Source organism: Mustelus asterias, chromosome 12, assembly GCF_964213995.1.
Source record: "Mustelus asterias chromosome 12, sMusAst1.hap1.1, whole genome shotgun sequence".
Classification (NCBI taxonomy): domain Eukaryota; kingdom Metazoa; phylum Chordata; class Chondrichthyes; order Carcharhiniformes; family Triakidae; genus Mustelus; species Mustelus asterias.
The window spans coordinates 24,826,880-24,851,599 of record NC_135812.1 but is presented as its reverse complement, the minus strand read 5'-3'; the positions used below and the strand labels follow the sequence as shown (position 1 = coordinate 24,851,599).

The window sequence follows — 24,720 nt, the reverse complement described above, 5'->3', positions numbered from 1 at the left end:
CATTTGTCAAACAGAGAGTTAGCCAGGATCAACAATGGTCTTAAATTCAGCTAGCCTCCTCAAATCTAGTGACTGGAGTGCCGCACTATGCTTCAGGCATGTTATAGGGGTAAAATGGAAAGAAAAACTTGCATTTATATAGCGACTTTCATGACCACAGAATGCCCCAAAGTATTTTACAGCCAATGAAGTACTCTTGAAGTGAAGGTATTCTTGTAACGGATGCCAACTTGCATAGAGAAAACCCCTGTAAACGGTAAATAGTGACCAGATAAAGGGCTGCAACTACCTCGGAGAGGCAATCAGCAATGGATTGCCATTCCGTATCAACTTACCTGTGCTAAAATTCTTAAGTGCCTGTCGCACCCCAACCTTCTGACTCAGGGTGGGGACCGGGTCAGGGGCGGTGTGGAGGTGGTTTTGGAGTCCTGGTCGGGTTAGGCCGGGGAGGGTCAGGTCGAGGGGGACGGGTGGGAATCCCATTTGGTATGTGGTTGGGAAATACCAAAAGGGGGGGTGGGATACTCAGTTGAGGGTGGTTCCCTGGGGTGTGTGGGAGGGGTGTCCTGGGCAGGGCTCATCTGGGTGTTTAAAATAGCTATGTTGAAGTGAAAGTGCCTTTATTTCTTCTAACTCTTGCAAGTCTTTCTTTCCATTGTACCCCTATAGCGTGCCTGAAGCATAGTGTGGCACTCCAGTCACTAGATTTGCAGAGGCTAGCAGAATTTAAGACCATTGTTGATCCCGGATAACTCTCAGGGCGGCAGTGGCACAGTGGGTTAGCACTACTGCCTCACAGCGCCAGGGACCTGGGTTTGATTCCCGGCTTGGGTCATTGTCTGTGTGGAGTTTGCATGTTCTCCCCGTGTCAGCGTGGGTTTCCTTCAGGTGCTATGGTTTCCTTCCACAGTCCAAAAGATGTGCTGGTTAGGTGCACTGGCCATGCTAAATTCTCCTTCAGTGTACCCAAACAGGTGCCGGAGTGGGGCGACTAGGGGATTTTCACAGTAACTTCATTGCAGTGTTAGCTACTTGTGGCTAATAAAGAAATAAAATAAATAAACTTTTACTTCAACGCAGTACTGAGGGAATGCTGGATTGTTGGAGCTGCTGTTTTGCAGAAGAAATGCTAAATGGTGGCATTTGATCTGGTCTTGGCAGTGGATCCAAAAGATCCCATGGCAATGCTTAAAAGGAGGGAGGTCTTGTGATGCAGTGGGTGGCGTCCTGCCTCTGAGCCAGAAGATCTGGGTTCAAGTACCATCCCGGGACCTGATGGCCAAGGAAGGTGCATTTATAACATGGCTAACTGATTGGTTATCAACATGCCAAATCCCTCCAACACACCAATGAGTGGCGCTAAGAGTGAGACAGTCCCTTGGTCAGCAGAGTGGCGAACTTTAAGCTATAAGCCTTTGGTGACAGGCTAGTGACCTGTTCTAGGAAAAAACCTGATATGGGAACAAATGAAAATCTTCCCTGTACACCATTGGGTGTGGCAACTGGAACAGCAATGACTATTTCAGAGAATGGGCATTAATAGATTCTTGGGCATTAAAACTGACGATCTGCTCATTGCTGTTTGTGTGGACTTGCTGCTCTACAGTAAATTACAACAGTGACTATAATTTAAAAGCACCTCATTGGCTTTGAAGCTCTTTGGGACACACTGAGATTGTGAACGATGCTCTATAAATGCAAGTCTTTCTTTTTGAGTGGCCAACTTGGGAAATGCCAGGTGCATCAGGCTTGGCATACACCAGGAAGCGACAGGACAGTATGGTGGCACAGTGGTTAGCTGGTTAGGGTTATGGTGAGTGGGCGGGTAAATGGAGCTGAGTCCACAAAAAGATCAGCCATGATCTTATTGACTGGCGGAGCAGGTTCGAGTTGGCCTATTCCTGCTCCGAGTTCTTATGTACTCACAGCATCAGGGACCCGGGTTTGAATCCTGCCTTGGCTCACTGTGTGGAGTTTGCACATTCTCCCCATGTCTGCGTGGGTTTCCTCTCACAGTCCAAAGATGTGCGGGTTAGGTTGATTAGCCATGCTAAATTGCCCCTGAGTGTCAGGGGGACTAGCAGGATAAACACATGGGATTATGGAGATAGGGCCTGAGTGGAATTGGTAGGTGCAGACTCGATGGGCCAAATGATCTCCTTCTGCACTGCAAGGATTCTATAATTCTATTCTATGATTCTATTCCTGACGGAACAGGTATTCAGACCAACATGAACACAATGCATCCCGGCCATGTTGGCTTTGTGGAGCTGCGGACAGTATATTTTCACCAGAAAGTCGATCAATAATGCTTGCCCCAAGGCTTGATTAGGTTAACCAATTGTGTCATACGAATGGAGGTCAAAATATTATTTTTGAGGGATCATGTTAAGACTTTCTTCAGGGCTACAGTTTGATCCTCAGGGGCTGCGTTCTCACTTAACTCCTTTATTCAGTAATACATTACCTATTGTGTTTATGTTGATTGTTTTCGGATTTCCTCCTTTCCATGGACAAGGCAACACAAATAGCCAAGACTATATACAAATATATACAAATCTCCCATGCTCCGTTACCAAGATGAAAATTCTAACTGCTTGGCACAAGGTCACTTGTTGGGAATGAGTCACATCTGCAACCCTCTTAATAATTAATTTGCAAGCAATTAGCACTCTCCAGCATTCTTTTGGCTTTGTTCAAGTTTCTTTCATCTCAATACTTCTATTTAAAGTGAGAGCTGGCAACACATCAGGATACTGACTTCCAAAGGTGCACTTGTGCAACAAGGGGATGCACAAAATTCATTCTGCGGCGTCAGATAATGACGGGGTTAATTCACATACTTTTCACATTTAAGTTGCCTTTTTTCCCCCAAGCTAATGTACCTTCTCAAATGCACATCCGTGCTTCAGTGAGAGACAGACTGGAAGCCCTGAACACAGAAGTACTCTGGTTACATTAACACTTACCACTTTATAACTTTTAGTTAACTCGCTAAATGTAGCTCCCCATGTGTCACACTTTTTGCAATGAACATTGAAAGTGTATCAAAACTGACAGAGGTTCACTGGTTGTCTGGACTATCTTTAATCATAGAATCCCGATACTGCTGAAGAGGCCATTCAGCCCATTGAGTCTGTACTGATTCTCTAACAGAGTATCTTACCCAGGCCCTCTCACCCGCCCTATCTCCGTAACCCCACACATTTCCCATGGCTGTAACCTACAGGGGCGGCACGGGTGGCACAATGGTTAGCACTGCTGCCTCACAGCGCCAGGGACCCGGGTTCAATTCCCGCTTGGGTCACTGTCTGTGTGGAGTTTGCTCGTCCTCCCCACATCTGCGTGAGTTCACTTCGGGTGCTCCGGTTTCCTCCCAAACTCCAAAAATATGCGGGGGTTAGGTGGATTGGTCAAGCTAAATTGCCCCTTAGCGTCAGGGGGTTAGTAGAGTGAATAAGTAGGGTTATGGGGATAGGGCCTGGATGGGGTTGTGGTTGATGGGCCAAATGGCCTCCTTCTGCACTGTAGGGATTCTATGGATTCTACACATCTTTGGATACTAAGGGGCAATTCAGCATGGTCAATCCACCTAACCTAAAGATCTTTGGACTGTGGGAGGAAACTGGAGCACCCAGAGGAAATCCACAGGGAGAACATACAAACTCCACACAGACAGTCACCCGAGGCTGGAATTGAACCTGCTAAACACTGTGCCACCGTGCCACCCCACTTTAATACATTTTCCAGTCTGACAGACCAAATGAAGCTACAATCTAGTTAGTACACTTGGGTGTAATAAGAAATGGCTCTGAATTCTGCAATGAATTTTATCTTCAATAAAAAAATTTGCCCCAGCCTATGCAAATGTCAACATGACAGAGTGGGAAGAAAATGTATTCAAAAAGTGTCCCAGGTTGTCTGTGTTACTGCAGATATATGGGCTATTTGGACCCATAGCATAGCAGAATGCCCTCAATAATCATCACCCTTCCAATAAATGTAAAGCCACAACATACAAAGAAAGCATTAATTTCCTTGACACCACAGTACTTAAACTGGCACAAGAAAACAACTGGTGTAAGCAAGCAACAAAAGTTTTTTTTTCAAAATAACTGACATACTCCTACACATTTAAAGCCATCACCCTCAACACACCTGCCCCAGGCTGCTGTGTTTTCATTGCATTAGGAAAAAAGTTAGAACATTTCAACTAGCCAGTTGCTTTACTGCATTAAGATAGAGTAGAAACAGAAAAACGTTGCTCAGATAAATGGGCTGGAATTTCCAAACCCATCACCCCCCCTCAATCCACCCCCCCCCCCCCCCCCCCCAAGGAGACAGGTTTCCTCCGCAGCAGGACTGGTGAACCATCGAAATCTCCATCTACCAGAGCCAAACCCTCGAAATCTCCGTCTTCCAGACCATTTCTAGTCCCTCACGCTGCTGGAGTGAGGGGCTAGAAGTTTCCAGCCATCAAGTCTAATTTTTTGAGAGAGGCACTCAACCTGCCGTTGCTGAAGTATGTTCACACCAAGTGCATCATTCCATCGTGATGACAAGGTCATAGGGCAGAATTTTATGAAGGAAATTCTAAGTGCCGAACAAGTATGAAAATGGGAGGGACTCACGCCGATTTTTTGGGTGAGCTCCCAGTCTCGATCGTATGGCATTTAGTTAAGAAAAACGTGCCAGGATGTGATTCTTGTCAGTGGGGGGAGAGGGCAGAGAGTAATCTCGCTGGTGAAGCTGGCTGTGGAGTTCTTGGGAACGCCATTGTGTGGGCGCCCCAGTCTACTAGTACATCTCCTGTCATCCCTCCAACCCCCCCACGGACATCGGGACCCATCACCGATCCCTGTGCCGGATTTCCTGCCCTCTACCCTAATCCCCCCTGGCGATTGCCATCACTGCAGTGTTCCTTCACTCCCCCTCCCCACAATTGCTGCTGCTGCAGAGTTCCCTCCCACCCCCCGATCACCGCCCCTGCAGAATTCCCCCTATCCCCCTGGACATTGCCCCACTGCCGATTGTCACCTCCACTGATTAATCCCCCCCTCAATCACTACCCACCCCTTGCAGAGTTTCCCCCTTCTCCCGCTGCAGAGCTCTCCTCAGCCTCCCCCCTTTCATGGCCTCATCATGGCAGTGAGTTCCAAATTCCCACCACCCTCTGGGTGAAAAAGATGTTCCCTAAAATCACCTCTAAGTCTCTTGCTCCTTGCCTTAAATCTATGCCCCCTGGTTATTGATCTCTTACCCCAGGGGAAAAGTTTCTTCCTATCTAACCTGTCTATATCCCTCATAATTTTGTACACCTTGATGAAGTCCTTCACTGCTCTAAGGAAACCAACACCGGCCTTTCTTCAAACTGCACAATAACCTAAAAAAAAGTCTTTAAGAATCATTTAGAAAAGTTAACATAGGAACGTAGGAATTAGGGGCAGAAATAGGCAAATTCAGCCATTCAAGCCCGCTCCGCCATTCAATCAGATCATGGCTGATCTCTCCCTGGTCTCAAACCCACCTCACCACTGTTCCCCATATCCCCTTATCCCTTTTTTAATTAGAAATATATCTATCTCCTTCTTGAAACCATTGAATGATTTAGACTCCACCGCGCTGTGGGTCAGCGAGTTCCACAAATTCACCACCCTCTGCGAGAAGTAGTTCCTCCTCATCTCAGTGTTAAATCTACCGCCTCTTAACCCATACCTGTGACCTCTTGTTTGAGATTGTTCCACAAGAGGGAACATTTGGTCTACATTTACTTGATCAATCCCTTTTAAAATTTGATCTACCTTGATTGGATTCCCTCTCGCCCTTCTAATCTCCAGCGAGTATAAGCCCAAACTGTTTAATCTCTCATACATCAGCAGTTTCATCCCCGGAATCAATTTGGTGAACAGGGTCTCAATTCATTGAGCCAATGTTACATAATATCAGCTTTTAAACGAGGAAAAATCCTAAAGGATTTACTATCAGGAGCAGAGTGCGGACACAAGCTAGTCCACTTACTGCCTTCCCTCCACTAACTCACTCAGTATATCAGATCATTTATTTAATTGCTGTTTCTGGGAACTTGCCATGTGATTTGCATTACATGAATGACTACGCTTCAGAATACTGGTATTGAAACATCTTGAGGCATATATAAATGATAATGTTTCTTTCCTGCTCTCTTTCCTAATATAATTCAGTATCCCTTTTATGAGGATCGTATATCAAATGTGTTTTGTTTAGGACTCTGTTCCGCATCTATTCCAGCTTTTGCTTTGGCATCCCATTGAATTGGCTACTGTGTGTGCGATGTTGCTTGTTATTCACAAATTCCGTTCTGTTCTTACCTCGTGTTCACACACTTAACAGGAGTTGCCCGATAGTGACTGGTCTTTATCTCAAGGACAGTGGTCGAAATATATGTTGGCAAGAGCCCAAAAGCGGGTGGCAGACAAGGACTGTCCAGATGGGGGTAGACGCTTTGGCGATTTCAACAGCAGAGCCTCATTTACCCTCTGGTCGATAAAAGAGAGTCAAGACTTTGGTGCAGAGGGTCACAGCTGAGGGCATGTGGGAACGGGTTCACGGAATTTGGTATGCAGGGTACTACTCTCAAGGTGATCAAAGCTTGATGCCGGAGCTGGGCGTGCCAAAGGATTGCGTGCAGGGCCTGGGGGAAGCATTCCTCCTCCTCCTCTGGGCCCAGAAAAGGTACTGAAAGAAGCAAGTTGTTAAAACTTATTGTAGCCTGTACTGGCGGTTCTGCCGCTGGGGTGTGAGACTCTCCATGTAGTGAAGTCAATATGATACCGTGATGCAAAAAGTATCATCGGGGGCAATAATTGAATATCATGTTAGCCCCGCCTGTCTTAAAAGAGACTCTCATCGTTGACACAGTTCTTGACATAAAAACCATGGTGGTTGGGAATGTGGCAGTTGGACTTTTAAAAAAATTTGTTCATTGGGTGTAGATGTTGCCGATTGGGCCAGCATTTGTTGCCCATCCCTGAGGGAAGTTGAGAGTCAACCACATTGCTGTGGATCTGATACCACATAAAGGCCAGACCAGGTAAGGATGACAGATTTCCTTCTCTAAAGGACATTAATGAACCAGATGGGTTTTTATGACAATCGACACATTAGACTTTTTTCCTAAATTCCAGATTTTTATTTAATTCAAATTTCACCACCTGTTGTGGTGGGATTTGCGCCCAGATCCCCAGAGCATTACGCAGAGTCTCTGGATTGCTAGTCCAGTGACAATACCACTACGTCACCACCTCTCCTAACGACTGCCATCGTTCTGGTACTCAGGCTGATGCGCCACCCCTCACTTTCCCACTGTGCCTCCAATCACAGGCCTTTTCTGTCATGTGTTTGCTGCTGGTAGGCTCAACTGTATCTCACTCATGATCCTGTCAGCAGCGAACACCAAGGTTCCTCAGATGGCACCTTCTAAACCCACGACCGCTACCATCTAAAAGGACAAGGGCAACAGACACACGGGAATGCCACCACCGCCTAGTCACTCATCATCCCTGATTTGGAAATATATCACCGCTCCTTCATTGTCGTTGGGTCAAAATCCTGGAATTCCCTCCCTAACAACACTATGTACACCTCAGAGGCTGCTGCAGTTCAAGAAGGCGGCTCACCACCACCTTCTCAAGAGCAACTAAGGATGGGAAATAAATATTTACCTAGCCAATGACACCCACATCCAGTGAATGACTTTTTAATAAGTGTGGGAGAGTACGAACCTATGATTGGAGTAACATCCCCTCACTGATTCTATCTCTTCCACGTGGGGGGAGTGGGGAGGGGGGATGGGGTTGGGGGCGGGGGGAAATTTTCTCTCACTGCTCGCTTCAGTGATTGAATTTTTACAAGATCCTTGGGGCTTGCGAGGGCAAATTCACCATCCACTCCCGTGTATTTTGAATCCTGCATACAAAACCAGGAAGATGTCAGATTTGGTCGCTGGTCTTGGATAGGTCATCTGACAGTGGGATAGTGACAAAAATGCCACAACTGGCCTTACATCTCTGAAATTGAGGTGAGAAAATCAGCCGGGTTTCAACCCCCAATGAATATCTTGGTTGCAGGGGCAATGGGTGAGAAAGGGATAAAGTGAAACTGTGGTACTACCGATAATCAACTCACCTGCCAATACTCATGTGAAAGTTTTTAAAGTTTATTTATTAGTTTCACAAGTTGGCTTATGTCAACACTGCAATTACTGTGAAAATCCCCTAGTCGCCACACTCCGGCGCCTGTTCGGGTACACTGAGGGAGAATTTAGCATGGCAAATGCACCTAACCAGCACGTCTTTCGGACTGTGGGAGGAAACTCACACAGACACAGGGAGAATGTGCAAACTCCGCACAGTCACCCAAACCGGGAATCAATCCTGGGTCCCTGGCACTGTGAGGCAGCAGTGCTAACTACTGTGCCATCGTGCCCTCATTGGAAAAAGCGTGCTTTGGAGAGGGCGTTTCTGACCCACAGAACTGTACCTCAGAAGGAACCAGTGCCTTCAGGAGGAGGCAGGAGGATTGAAATTGATACTAACAAAAGGTAAAACAAATATGTGACTGTGTAGTGCACTGAATACAGAAAATCTTCAGGGAACTGAACCCTCTTCCTTACGAATCGCGAAATCATGAGGTCACATTAGTTCAGTCCCTCGGTAAATTGTTCCTGCATTTAGCTGATTAGAATGTAACATTCCAATTAGCTCACGTCTATCATTGTTTTGCAAGTTTTTGCTGGAATTTATTAAGTTATTAAAATGTAATGACTTTATTTCATGTCTGATAATATAGACTAAGTGGAGATGGAAGGTGTGATGAAAAACTCTTGATATTGATACAGACATCATGGCATCGAGGTACAATGAATTCGTCAGCAGCCATGCATTAGCTGTCCAGCTAGCTCCATTTTATGAAATACTTTGAAGATTGTCTCCCTAAAGTCTTATTTGTCCAAACTTTGAGAATGTTTACAGTATACTATCAGAATCAAATGTGCAATTTTGTATAGTCTGTCAGCTAAAATGTGAGCTCAAAGACCTTCTTTAAGCTTATAAAGATGCACACTTATATCTGCTTTAACACTTCTGCCTCAGTTCAGTGCAGTAATTACATAACATTGACTGAAACAAGGTAAGGACGTTCTCAGGATGTTAAGGGCTCTCTTATAAATGCAAGCTGCTTCTTTCTACAATGACACCACAGTTTAGCTGCACGAGTGTGCACAGTACAGATTACATGTTGCAGTTCTGTTGAGTTTGTCAACAAAGAGCTCCATGAAAAATGTGCAATGCTAAGCTAAAAAGACAGAGGAACTTCTTAAAGTTGTTCTTCACTGAAAACCAATGGTTATTGAATGTGATAGAATCCTTATAGTGCAGAAGGAGGCACCAAACAGCAATCCCGCCCAGGCCCCAGGTCAGGCCAGGAGTGGCGCAGTGGCAAGCACTGCTGCCTCACAGCGCCAGGGACCCAGGTTCGATTCCTGGCTTGGGTCACTGTCTGTGCGGAGTCTGCATGCTTTCCCCGTGTCTGCGTGGGTTTCCTCCCGGTGCTCCAGTTTCCTCCCACATTCCAAAGATGTGCAGGTTAGGCGGATTGGCCATGCTAAATTGTCCCTTACTGTCAGGGGGATTAGCAGGATAAATGTGTAGGGTTGTGGGGATAGGGCCTGGGTGGGATTGCATCGGTGCAGGTTCAATGGGCCAAGTGGCCTCCTTCTGCACTGTAGGGATCCTATGATTCTATGGATTGATTTTTATGCTGTTGAGTACATTGGAACACAATTTTCAGTATTTTCAACTCGCTAAAAATAACGAGAGCAGTTCATGTCTAGTTTGAAGGCTCATTTAGTGCAATTTGTTGAAATATCCTAGTGCCATGGTGATTCAGTGAGAAAATAGACCTCAGGTTAGAGTATATCAAACAGAACTTTATATTATACTTGCAAAGCGCTGATGTCCTGGCAACAAATCAATCTGGCACCATCCGGCATTATATTTGAAATAATAGCAGAAAGTCAACAATCAGAATGTTGCAAAGGTTCCCTGTGTTTCAGAAAGCTTCAGTTTTGAGTTGATGTGACACTTTGATAAGCATCAGGTAATAATTACTGTCAGCAATGTTATTGTATGGATTTTTAATGTGCTCATACTGAAGGCCTGTCTCTGCTATTCAGATGAAGGTGGTAACCTGTTTATCTTAAATAGAGGTAGTTACATGTTTGTTTTAAATGGAGATGGTAGCCTGTTTGCTATATTTCTTACATTTCACATCTAAGAACATTAAATGGTACAAATATTGATGTGACACCAAGTCTTCCTTCCATCATAAGGTCAGAAGTGGGGATGTTTGTGGATGGTTGGTTGCACAATATTCAGCATCTTTCAGCAAATCCTCAGGGACTGAAGCAGTCCATATTCAAATGCAGCAAGACCTGGACAACATCCAAGCTTGAGTTGACTGATGCCAAGTAACATCTGCGCCACACAAGTGCCAGCCAATGACCACCTCTGACCAGAGAGGACCTGACCATTGCCCCTTGACATTCAAGGACATGACCATCACTGAATTCCCCCATCACCAATCACTATCCTGACTTGGAACTATATTGCCATTCCTTCATTGTTGCTGGGTCAAAATCCTGGCACTACCAGAAAGGACATTTGATGAGGACTCATCTACTGAGGTAGTTTGGGCTGAGGTTAGAAACAGGAAAGGAGAGGTCACCCTGTTGGGTTTTTTATGGACCTCCGAAAAGTTCCAGAGATGTAGAGGAAAAGATTGCAAAGATGATTCTGGATAGGAGTGAAAGTAACAGGGTAGTTGTACTGGGGGACTTTAACTTTACAAATATTGACTGGAAAAGCTATAGTTCGAGTACTTTAGAGGGGTCGGTTTTTGTCCAGTGTGTGCAGGAGGGTTTCCTGGCACAGTATGTAGATAGACCAACAAGAGGCGAGGCCACATTGGATTTGGTACTGGGTAATGAACCAGGCCAGGTGTTAGATTTGGAGGTAGGTGAGCACTTTGGTGACAGTGACCACAATTCGATTACGTTTACTTTAGCAATGGAAAAGAATAGGTATATACCAAAGGGCAAGAGTTATAGCTGGGGGAAAGGAAATTATGATGCGATTAGGCAAGATTTAGCTGGCATAGGTTGGGGAAGGAAACTGCAGGGGATGGGCACAATTGTAATGTGGAACTTGTTCAAGGAACAGTTACTACGCGTCCTTGATAAATATGTACCTGTCAGGCAGGGAGGAAACAGACGTGTGAGGGAACCGTGGTTTACTAAGGAGGTTGAATCTCTTGTGAAGAGGAAGAAGGAGACTTATGTCAAGATGAGACATGAAGGCTCAGTTAGGGCGCTTGAGAGTTACAAGTTAGCCAAGAAGGACCTAAAGAAAGAGTTAAGAAGAGCCAGGAGGGGACATGAGAAATCTTTGGCGGGTAGGATCAAGGAAAACCCTAAAGCTTTCTATAGGTATGTCAGGAGTAAAAGAATAACTAGGGTAAGATTAGAGCCAGTCAAGGACAGGAGTGGGAAGTTGTGCGTGGAGTCTGAAGAGATAGGAGAGGCACTAAATGAATATTTTACGTCGGTATTCACACTGGAGAGGGACAGTGTTGTTGAGGGGAGTACTGAGATGCAGGCTGTTGGACTGGATGGTATTGATGTTCATAAGGAGGAGGTGTTAGCAATTCTGGAAAGGGTAAAAATAGATAAATCCCCTGGGCCGGATGGAATTTATCCTAGGATTCTCTGGGAGGCTAGAGAGGAGATTGCAGAGCCTTTGGCTTTGATCTTTGTGTCGTCATTGTCTACAGGAACAGTGCCAGAAGACTGGAGGATAGCAAATGTTGTCCCCTTGTTCAAGAAGGGGAGTAGGGACAACCCTGGTAATTATAGACCGGTGAGCCTTCTGTTGTGGGCAAAGTACTGGAAAGGATTATAAGAGATAGGATTTATAATCACCTGGAAAGGAATAATTTGATTAGGATAGTCAGCATGGTTTTGTGAAGGGTAGGTCGTGCCTCACAAACCTTATTGAGTTCTTTGAGAAGGTGACCAAAGAGGTGGATGAGGGTAAAGCGGTTGATGTGGTGTATATGGATTTCGGCAAAGCATTTGATAAGGTTCCCCATGGTAAGCTTTTGCAAAAAATACGGACACATGGGATTGAGGGTGATTTAGTGGTTTGGATCAGGAATTGGCTAGCTGTAAGAAAACAAAGGGTGGTGGTTGATGGGAAATATTCATCCTGGAGTTCAGTTACTAGTGGTGTACTGCAAGGATCTGTTTTGGGGCCACTGCTGTTCGTCATTTTTATTAATGACTTGGATGAGGGCGTGGAAGGATTATTAGTAAATTTGCGGATGACACTAAAGTCGGTGGAGTTGTAGACAGTGCGGAGGGAAGTGGCAGGTTACAGAGGGACATAGATAAGCTGCAGAACTGGGCTGAGAGGTGGCAAATGGAGTTTAATGCGGAAAAGTGTGAGGTGATTCACTTTGGAAGGAGTAACAGGAATACAGAGTACTGGGCTAATGGTAAGATACTTGGTAGTGTGGATGAACAGAGGGATCTGGGTGTCCATGTGCATAGATCCCTGAAAGTTGGCACCCAGGTTGATAGGGTTGTTAAGAAGGCGTACGGTGTGTTAGCTTTTATTGGTAGAGGGATTGAATTTCGGAGCCATGAGGTCATGCTGCAACTGTACAAAACTCTGGTGCGGCCGCATTTGGAGTATTGCGTACAGTTCTGGTCGCCGTATTATAGGAAAGATGTGGAAGTGTTGGAAAGGGTGCAGAGGAGATTTACCAGGATGTTGCCTGGTATGGTGGGAAAATCGTATGAGGAAAGGCTGAGGGGCTTGAGGTTGTTTTCGTTAGAGAGTAGAAGGTTAAGAGGTGACTTAATAGAGGCATACAAGAAGATCAGAGGATTAGATAGGGTGGATAGTGAGAGCCTTTTTCCTTGGATGGTGTTGGCTAGCACGAGGGGACATAGCTTTAAATTGAGGGGTGAGAGATATAGGACAGATGTTAGAGGTAGGTTCTTTACTCAGAGAGTAGTAAGGGCGTGGAATGCCCTGCCTGCAGCAGTGGTAGATTCGTCAACGTTGAGAGCGTTTAAGTGGTTATTGGATAAACACATGGATGATATTGGAATAGTGTAGATTAGAGGGGCTTTAGATTGGTACCACTGGTCGGCGCAACATCGAGGGCCGAAGGGCCTGTACTGCGCTGTAATGTTCTATGATCTATGTTCTACCTCCCTAACAGCAATGTGGATGCACCTACACCACATGGGCTGCAGCAGTCCAAGAAGGCAGCCCTCCAGCACCTTCTCAAGGGCAATTGGGGATGGGCAATAAATGTTGGCCTAGCCAGCAAGACCCACATCCCATGAATGAATAATAAAAAAAACAAATCATATTATAACAGCACAGGCCTTGCATCCAGAATAATGGGGCAGCTGTCAGCATTCAGTTATAATGAGCAAATCAGACCGTAACTTCAGTTGGCAGTACAGTTAAATGCAGAAATCTTAAAGTTGCTGTCAGAGATACATTGTTCCTCCACACTGTACACTGAAGCAATCTTCAACAATAAACTAACATTGAAATCACGCAACGCCATGACTTTGGGACACTTGTCCTAATTCACCATTATGACTGCCAGAAAAGATTAGGGTTCCTGCATTCAATAGTAAGTGAATTCCTAACAGCATGATAAATTGATCATTTGGGGAGGCAATGGCCTAGTGGTATTATCGCTAGACCATTAATCCAGAAACACAGCTAATGTTCTGGGGACCTGGATTCGAACCCCACCACAGCAGATGGTGGAATTTGAATTCAATAACAAAAATCTGGAATTATGAATCTACTGATTCTGATGACCATGAAACCATTGTCCATAAGACATAGGAGCAGAATTAGGCCACTCGGCCCATTGAGTCTGCTCCACCATTCAATCATGGCTGATGTTTTTCTCATCCCCATTCTCCTGCCTTTTCCCCCATAACCCATGATCCCCTTATTAATCAAGAACCTATCTATTTCTGTCTTAAAGACACTCAAGGACCTGGCCTCCACAGCCTTCTGCGGCAAAGAGTTCCACAGATTCACCACTCTCTGGCTGAAGAAATTCCTCCTCATTTCTGTTTTAAAGGATCGTCCCTTTAGCCTGAGGTTGTGCCCTTCGATTCTAGTTTTTCCAAGGCCAGCACATCCTTCCTTAGATATGGGGCCCAAAACTGCTCACAATATTCCAAATGGGGTCTGACCAGTGCCTTATGCAGCCTCAGAAGTACTTCCCTGCTCTTGCATTCTAGCCTTCTCAACACGAATGCTAACATTGCATTTGCCTTCCTAACTGCCAACTGAACCTGCACGTTAACCTCAGGAGAATCTTGAACAATGACTCCCAAGTCCCTTTGTGTTTCTGATTTCCTAAGCATTTTCCCATGTAGAAAATAGTCTATGCCTCCATTCCTCCTTCCAAAGTGCATAACCTCACACTTTTCCACATTGTAATCCATCTGCCACCTCTTTGCCCGCTCTCCTAACCTGATTGCTGGAAAAACCCATCTGGTTCACTGATGTCCTTTAGGGGAGGAAATCTGCTGTCCTTACCTGGTCTGGCCTACATGTAATTCCAAAGCCACAGAAATGTGGTTGACTATCAAATGTTCTCCAAGGACAACAAGAGATGGGGTAATAAATGCTGGCCAGCCAGCGATGCCCATGTCCCATGAATGAATTAAAAAAAAATCACTGCCAAACAGTGGCTGGAATTCTCCCAAAGAAATTCTAAGTGTTGAATTCACAGGAAAACTGAAATAATTCACGTTGTTTTTTTCAGTGGGAGCTCACACTAGAATCTCCCACACTCTGTGCACTGCAAAGGCCATCAGCATGAATTTCATTACATTTCAGAGGGTGGAGCCTATTCCCACCTGGGAGGCTGAAACCAGCGGGACTCTGCGCATGCGCAGTGGCACCGAACTGTCAGCCTCCTGTTTGCTGGCCAGCTCGATCGCTGGCCAGCCTGGGGCCCCCGTAGTGTTGCCCCCCTAACACTCCCCATGGCCTGATCGCAACCCCCCTGATCATTCCTGCACCCCCCCCCGTCCCGGACTGCCCCGATCTCCAGTCTCCAGCCCCACCCCCACAAAGTGCAGACCCCCTCCGCAGGCAAACCCCACCTCCCAAGAGCAGTATTCTGGCCGAACATCTCTTGCCGCCTGCCCTTTCACCCAGAAGTCCTGACATTTGTTTTCTGTTCATCATTACGTGACCTGAGGTATGCGACCTCCTTCCCCCCCAACCCCGCTGGAGTGAAATACCCTGGCAGGGTGGGAGAGGCTAGCGAGCTTGGAGAATTCAATCCCAGGCCTGCTAATAGCATTTAAATGATACATAAAATATCATTTAAATGCTAGCCCTGCCTCCCCTCCGATTTCCAGGCTCCGTGGAGCAGACCGCACCGGAGATCCAGCGCTGGGAGACGCTAACGGGACGCGAACACTCACGGGAACCCCGAGAATCGCCCTCCATGCGTTTCTCTCAGCTCACTGCACTAAAACATCAGCGCAGCATGATGGGAGAATCGCCCCAATGTCTATGGCCCTGAAAATGTTATTTTCCATGTATGAAGTCTCCAGAATAAATGAAAAAATAATAATTTTATCTCTCTTAATTCTCTTTCCCAAGCTTTATTCCACTTTCTGTGCACGATCTAAATCAGGCTTTTCCAACCCATGGTCTGAGCTCCTCTCTGTGGCTCCCGGTTCAAAAGCTGGTGAGATGGATCGATGAGTTTAAAGATTTCTGCAGAGGACAGCTCTTCCCACCGCAGCCTGTGTCTCTCCCGCCTTTGCCTCTGATAGGCTCAATAGTGATTTAGTGATCAATATATTGTTTTTTTTTGCCCGGCAAGCTGTTTCTTTTCATACGGCAACTTTGTTTTTTGAAATTCATGTTTAATTTTGTGCCAAACTTTAATTTTCCCAAATTTGCCCATCCCCTTTCCAACACCTCCCCCCCTCAAGTGTGAGAAAAATTGACATGTTGCCCTCCTCCCCCACAACATGAAAAGATTGGACAAGCCTTTTTTTTTAGAGTCAAAGGCGCACTGTCAGTGTGGAGTTTGCATGTTCTCCCCGTGTCTATGTGGGTTTCCTCCAGATGCTCCAGTTTCCTCCCACAGTCCAAAGATGTGCGGGTTAGCTGCATTGGCCATGCTAAATTGTCCAGTGGTATCAGGGGGACTAGCAGGGTAAATATGAGGGGCTACGGGGATAGAGTCTGGGTGGGAGTGCAGAAGGAGGCTATTCGGCCCATCGAACCTACACCGACCACAATCCCACCCAGGCCCTATCCCTGGCGCCCCACATATTTACCCTGCTAGTCCCCCTGACACAAAGGGGCAATTTAGCATGGCCAATCAACCTAACCCGCACATCTTTGGACTGTGGGTGTAAACCAGTGCACCTGGAGGAAACCCACGCAGACACGGGGAGAATGTGCAAACTCCACACAGACGGTGACCCGAGCCGGGAATCGAACCCAAGTCCCTGGCGCTGCAAGGCAGCAATGCTAACCACTGTGCCACCTGTGGTTAGCACTGATCTAAATATAATTACTACTTCTTGCTTCCTACTTCCTGGGTTAAACACTGCAGACCCAATTTTAGCTCTGTGTAAGTGGATGGGTTTTGAATGAATTGAAGTCTCACCTGCATATCTGAGTAAGGAGTCTTCAACCTGATTGGAAAGTGGGAAAAATATAAAATGAAAATAAAATTGAATATGGCAGAAAATCAATTACTCGGAAGACTTGAATACATATTAAATCGAATCGCAAACTCCGTACGGTTTATTTCTGCCAAACTGCCTGGTGTTTTGTTTGTTCAGATTACCGTCAAACCTTTTACCAGTTTCACGCTAAGAGGAAAGTAATAATTTGTACTAGAGTCAGTTTTAGCATTTCTCAACAATTAACTGTGCGCAGGTTTAGATTTACCAGAAAATAATAAAATAGAATCCTCAGGGGAAGCATTTCTCCAGTGTTATCTTCATTCATTAGCAATTTATTAGTGTGGGCATATTCTTCATATACTAATCCACAAACAGTGATTGAAGTTCGAGAGGGTTTGAGTCTGCACCATCATTATTATATTAACAACAACTTGCATTTATATAGCTAAGGTTCAGATATACATAGAAACATGCAGAGAAAATAGGAGCAGGAGGAGGCCATTCGGCCCTTCGAGCCTGCTCCACTATTCGTTAAGGTCATGGTTGATCATCCAACTCAACTGGGAAAAAGCAGGATTAAGTTATTGAGTTGGACGATCAGCCATCATCGTAATGAATGGTGGAGCAGGCTCGAAGGGCCTCCTCCTGCTCCTATCTTCTATGTTTCTAATAGCCTGATCCCACCTTCCCCCCATATCCTTTAATCCCCTTCGCCTCAAGTGCTGTATCTAACTCCTTCTTGAAAAGATTCAGGGGGCGAACTTACTGGCTCCTCACGCCGGATGGTCAACATGGTGAGCCAGTAAGATCGGGCGAGAGAGGCAAAAAAATTGGGTTTGCACCTGATTCCTCACAATGTTACCGGCCCAGTTCTGCCAGCGTAATCAGCCTCGTGTCCGAGAATTGTCCGGCCTCACTTGCCTTAACGACCTCACCAGTGGAGGTCCTCACCGACGGGTCTCACATGTGGTCCCCAGCAACGGAGACCAGATGTGGTGGCCTCGCCAGTGGGATTGGAGGCCCTTTAGGCCCCCTGGATGGTTGGGGGGGGCAGGGGCAGGCAGTGCAGCTTGGTTAGTGCCAGCCTGGGACCCTGGTGATGTTCACCAGGCATTGCTAGCCTGGCATGTTGGCTGTGTCCACCAGGCACTCTGCCACTGCCCATCAGGCCCTGGGCAATGTCAAGGAGGTGGAACCTCAGGGGGGGGGCGAAGTCTAAAGGGAGGAATGGGGCCTGAAGGAGGTGGGGCCTATAGGGGGCAGGCCCATGATGGGGAGACAGGGTGTGGGAGCATTGTAAGGGAGGGTACTCTGCATTGGTGATTGCCGGGGCAGGGATTGGCTGGTGGGGGGGACCTGGATGCAACGATCAGCCGGGGTGAGGGAATCGGGACAGCGATCGACCTGGAGTGAGGTGGGCCAGTTGGAGAGGAGGTAGGGATGGCGATCAGTCAGGAGGGTCGGGTGGTCTGCGGTGGAGGGGTGGCAGCTAGGCTGTGGGGGGGGAGGGTGGTACGTTGTCTGGGAGGAGTGGGGGAGTGACAGATATCTCAATGCACTGTGTACGCTAAGTGCCATATGATTGCATCTGGGAAATCGCCCAAAAAAATGGGCACGATTCTCTCGCATTTTCACGCTGTTTGGCACTTGGAATTGTTTTTGGTAAGTTCGGCCCCCTCCATGTTTTGGCCTCAATTACTTTCTGTGCTCGTGAATTCCATAGACTGACCACCTCTGGGTGAAGAAATTTCTCCTCATCTCTGTCTTAAATGGTCTACTCTATTTCCTTAGACTGTGAACCCCGGTTCTGGACACCCCCACCATCAGGAACATCCTTGTTGCAACTACCCTGTCTAGTCCTTTTAGAATTTTATAAGTTTCTGTGAGATCTCCCCCTCTTTCTTCTGAAGTCCAGCGAATACAATCCTAACCGACTCGGATCGCTTCTCATACATCAGTCCCGCCATCTCAGTAATCAGCCTAGTAAACCATCACTGTACTCTCTCTAAAGCAAGAACATCCTTCCTCAGATAAGGAGACCAAAACTGCGCACAATATTCCAGGTGTGGCCCCACTGAGGCCCTGTATAATTGCAGCAAGACATCCCTGCTTCTGTACTTGAATCCTCTCACTATGAAGGCCAGCATACCATTTGCCTTTTTTACCGCCTGCTGCACCTGCATACTTACCTTCGGTGACTGGTATACGAGGACACCCAGGTCTCGTTGCACATTCCCCTCTCCTAATTTATGGCCACTAATAAATATGCTACTGTCTTTTTGTTGATGTGGAGTTGCTGGCGTTGAACTGGGGTGGGCACAGTAAGTAGTCTCACAACACCAGGTTAAAGTCCAACAGGTTTATTTGATAGCACGAGCTTTTGGAGCGTTGCCCCTTTTCACCTGATGAAGAGGCAATGCTCCGAAAGCTCATGCTACCAAATAAATCTGTTGGACTTTAACCTGGAGTTGTGAGACTTCTTATTGTTGAATTAGATAATGGCTTGGCAAGAATTCTTGAGCATAGTCACAATAGGGATTGCTCCAAAAATGAAGTTCTGTGGGTGAAAGCGAACATTCGGTGGGCCAAGGGAAATTGTAATAACGGCAATGGAAATTGATAGTTTACTATGGTTAATTGCCACTTGTTGGTCTAAAGCCAAGTAGTTTATTTTGGAACACATCAATAACTCACCATCTTTTCTTTCCTTGCTGAAGAAGGTCACGATTGTTATACATCCCTGTCCTTCCCAACACCCACTGAATCGATGGACAATTGTGCACATTTCTCTGAATCACTTAGTGTTAATCATAAGGTTGCCTTTGAGCATTAACCTGTTTTATATGTACCTTTTTGCTCACATTAGTAGTTTTTCTGCACTGTTCTGCCTTGAATCTGGTTGGGATATTTGGTTGGGAAAATGGAGCTGTGTTTAATCTGTTCTGTCCCTTTAAGGCCATTGTACAAATATTTCCTGCAGGTCTAAATAAACCAATGTTTCCCAACGAGCCTTTTGTGGCTTCAAGACACACACACTGCATGAAGATTAGATCAATTACAGTTTGGATCGGTGCCATTTCCGAGCACCTTTCTGAAACGCCAATTTGGAAAATCTCCCTTCAGAATCATAGAATCCCTACAGTGCAGAAGGAGGCCATTCGGCCCAACAAGTCTGCACTGACTCTCCAACATCTTACCCAGTCCCCACTCCCCGTAACCCCACATATTTACCCCACACATTGTGGGACACTAAGGGGCAATTAGCATGGCCAATCCACCTAACCACACATCCTTGGACTGTGGGAGGAAACCGTAGCACCCGGAGGACACCTGCGCAGACATGGGGAGAATGTGCAAACTCCATGCGGACAGTGACCCAAGGAAGTGTAAGAGTTCTTAAGGTGGAAAGTGATCTTAACAAGGATGACTTAATATTTGTTGTATTGTTTTATGCCCACAGCTGACCTGTTACAGAGTCATGCATCTCTCTTTCTGGAAAGTTCCAATGCACCCACATCTCCTCACACCCTGCTGATGCAGTTGCAACGAGGGTTGCGAAGAGGCAGTCAAACCAGCATTACCAGCGAAGTGTCAGGCTCATCAGAAAGCATCTTTGCAGCTAATATTGCCAGCAGTGAGTAAACATTAAAAATGTTCCATGTTTTCTTGGATTTCTATCTCCCTCATACCGAGACCTACTTGACTAACAGCTACTCCATACGGTAAAACAGTGAGGTGATCATTATCGAACCAATCTATAAATGGAAATACTTCACATATCATTACACTCTCAGCTGCGGTGAATACAAATTCTCTGAGCTTTTCAACCTTGTTTCTTGGAATCTGCTGGCCAGACGGGAGGGGACGGGGTAGTCAAAAATCAATCCTTTTGAGAGGTGTCCTGTCTAAGGGAACTCACCAAAATATTGAGAAGAGGCCCAAGGCCCAATTTGAGGTTGGCTTCCCAGTTTGGATGTGTGCATCTCATTTTTTTAAAACTCATTTGTGGGACATGGCCGTCACTGGCTGGGCCAGCATTTATTGCCCTTCCCTAGTTGCCCGAGGGCAGTTGAGAGTCAACCACATTGCTGTGGCTCTGGAGTCACATGTAAGCCAGACCGGGTAAGGATGGCAGATTTCCTTCCATAAAAGACATTAGTGAACCAGATAGGTTTTTCCGACAATCGACAATGGTTTCATGATCATCAGTAGATTCTTAATTCCAGATTTTTTTTGTTGAATTCAAATTCCACCATCTGCCGTGGAAGGATTCGAACCCGGGTCTCCAGAACATTAGCTGAGTTTCTGGATTAATAGTTTAATAATAATACCACTAGGCCATCACCTCCCCGAGTCTGGCAAGGGATATATCAAATTGAAAGCCTGCTCTGGTTGTAATAAAGGATCTCATACTGCTACATTAAAAAGGTGAAGGGAGTTTTCCCAATACCTTTTCCGTCACGTATCGATCCCATCAAACAGATTAGCCTGGTTCTTTATCTCATTGGTGTTTGTGGGATCTTGCTGTGCACAGATTGGTGGCCATTTTCTTGCAGAGCAACAGTTGACTGCATTTCAAAATTGAGATGTTGTTAGGATGTGAATGACACTATATAAAATGCAAACTGTATCTTTTTCACCATGAAGCCTTTGACACAGGTTAGATTGTAAACTAAACTCTCAGACCAATCAGCCAGGAGCAAACTTGGATTTGCTTGCTCAGTCCTTGAGTATGAGGGGATGAATAGACTTCTAACGCGGTTGTAGGTTGCTGGCAAAATTTGAAATAAAAGCATATTCCATTTCTGAAATAATTTTATGGAGGTAGGAACATTACCCACTATAATACTCAGAGTGCCACTTTTGTGGTTTCTGAGTGACATATCAAATTCAAGTACCATCCAGACCATCAAAAATGTTGGACCAATCAAAAACATTGTTGCACCATGAAGAAGGCAAATATGGGAAGCCACTCTGTTTTTCATCACTAGTCACAAAAATAAAATGCAACTCAGAATTGTGTCCGAGTTGAGCAGCACGGTGGCACAGTGGTTAGCACTGCTGCCTCACAGCGCCAGAGACCCGGGTTCAATTCTGGCCTCGGGTGACTGTGTGGATATTTCACGTTCTCCCCGTGTCTGCGTGGGTTTCCTCTGGGTGCTCCGGTTTCCTCCCACAGTCCAAAGATGTGCGGGTTAGGTTGATTGGCCAAGCTAAATTGTCCCTTAGTGTCGGAGGGATTAGCAGAGTAAATATGTGGAATTACAGGGATAGGGCCTGGGTGGGATTGTTGTCAGTGCAGAGTTGATGAGCTGAATTGTCTCCTTCTGCACTGTTGGGATTCTATGATTCTTCTATGATATAACATGAGAGACACCCTAACAGTTGTGAGTAGCACATCTGGAAAGACGCTGCAAGTTCCAAGGAATTGCAAGATAGAGTAATATCTCTTGGGACAAAAATCAGCATACAAGCCCAACTATAACTTCCACAAGACCAAAGGCTTAAAACAAACCTATAATGAAGATACAAAAGACAATCATAAAGGTTACTCTTTAATTATGTTATTGTGGAGCATACATTTTTAAGGCCTTGGTTAGCAAAACCCTTTCTCAACCTCTTCCTCTGACTGGCTGGCCACATTTGGTTTGTAGCTTTAATAAATGTGATGATTGGTTTTCATTCCTGTTTGTTCGTTACTGTTAAGTACCGTGCATTACTTACAGTTGCTATTTTATGAATGTGAAATTTGAGCCAATTAAGTGAGCATGCTAATCTGCCACCAATGGCTTTGCTGAATTTTCAACTAATTTAATTTTGCTTTGTATAATAATTTCTATTTAATATTTGTGACTTACTGTGAATAATGACACAGAATATTCACTGGAAACATGTCACATTCTAGCGCATATATTTTCACTTGCATTTTGCATATTTCTATATGTAAATTTTATATCGCACTTGTACCAAAAATTGTACAATTCCTGTTACAAAATGATCTCATCAGTAATTAGCAAATAGAAGGCAGAAATGAAAATCAAAGACCATGCAGTTGGAAAATAAAGGCTATAGATTTAAGCCAGATGAAACATACGTGACGAAACAGCCCACTTGATTGGCACCATGTCCACAAACATTCACTCTCTCCACCACTGACGTTCATTAGCAGCAGTATGTGCTATCTACATTGCACTGCAACAATTCACCAATGATCCTTAGACAGCACCTTCCAAACCCACGACCACTTCCTTCGAGAAGGTCAAGGGTAGCAGATACATGGGAAGACCACCACCTGCAAGTTCCCCTCCAAGCCACTCACCATTCTGACTTGGAAATATATCGCCGTTCCTTCGCATCACTGGGTCAAAATCCTGGAATTCCCTCCCTAACGGCATTGTGGGCCAACCCACAGAACATGGACTGCAGCGATTCAAGAAGGCAGCTCACCACCACCTTCTCAAGGGCAACAATGGATGGGCAATAAATGCTGGCCAGCCAGCGACACCCATGTCCCATGAATGAATAAAAACAAATTAGGGAAATCTTTGTTGCATGCTAAGTGGTACGGATTTGGACTGCAGTGTCTGCTGGGTTGATAGATACAGATTCATTAATCGCTTTCAAAGGGGAATTGTATAAATTCTTGATGGTTAAAGGTTGCAGAGATAGAAGGAAAGGGCTGGGGAGTGCAACTAGTTGGATTGGTCTTTGCAAGAACCAGTGCAGACTCAATGGGTTGAATGGCCTCCTTCTGCACTGTGCTATTCTATGAAGCTAGGATTCTCCATTAAGATCAGCAGATAGTGGAAACGATGAGATTGATTTCTACCAGCCTGTTCTTTACGGCTGTTAAGCCGAGCTCTGGCATGTGATCAGAATGACAATGTAACAAAGGATGTCGATCACTTTAGTGGTTGGGAATGTGAAGCAGTGTGTTATATAAATGATAGCAATTACACAACCTGATGTTATTGCATCAATTGTCTCCAAGACAATTACTCAAAATATGCAATGTGCTGCAATATTTTGACCTAAGGATCTTTGTGAAATCTGGTTTTTAGGTATGGATTTGTTTGGACACAACGATGCAAATTCTTCTATATTTGTCTTTATGCAGAATAAAGCTGGTACAGAAAGTCCGTGTAAATGGATGATGAAGGCAGGATATATGTCATGCTTGTACTGATGAAATGGAAATGCAAAATCAATTACAGAATCCCTGCAGTGCAGAAGGAGGCCATTCGGCCCGCCGAGCCTGCACCGACAACAATCCCATCCAGGCCCTATCCCCGTGAGCACACATATTTACCCTGCTAATCTCCTTGACACCAAGAGGCAATTTAGCATAGCAATCAACTTAACCCGCATATTTTTAGAATGGAGGGGGAAATCAGAACACCCGGAGGAAACCCACGTAGACACGGGGAGAACGTGCAAACTCCACACAGGCAGTCACCTGAGGCCAGAATTGAACCCGGGTCCCTGGCGCTGTGAGGCAGCAGTGCTAACCACTGTGCCACCGTGCCTGCCCAGTAGTAGGAAGGAGGAGCGCTATCAGCATTTTTGCTCTCTTTTTATATTGTCCGTGTATATACAAAGCTTAGTTTCCTGATGGAAATGTTGTTGTTTATCCCTTTTTAATGAAGGTTGTAATTAATGTTTTAAACGTTTGTGGAATGTAATTCAATTTTAACGGTCAGTAATGTGCTGTAATTGAACTTTTCACAGCATCTCTCCTTACAGCAAGCAATTTAATCAGTATTTCTTTAGTCTCTTTATGAAGCTTTGGATCTAAATATTCATATTTATTTCATGACTCATTCATCAGCAAAATAGTACCTTAGGCTGATACAGCCTTGCGAGTATAATACTTAACCCATTCCACAGGTTCTTCAAGAAGGTGGTTCATTCCATTG

General features: G+C 45.4%; 1 protein-coding gene across 1 annotated transcript in view; it reads left to right on the top strand.

Annotated features, from left to right (window-relative positions):
• Positions 1-24,720, top strand: part of LOC144501878 (membrane-associated phosphatidylinositol transfer protein 3-like) — a 291,482-nt gene that overhangs the window by 192,661 nt on the left and 74,101 nt on the right. Inside the window, exon 9 of the mRNA XM_078225920.1 lies at positions 20,265-20,438. Coding sequence (XP_078082046.1) covers positions 20,265-20,438 — 174 coding nt within the window. The remainder of the gene's footprint in view (positions 1-20,264; positions 20,439-24,720) is intronic.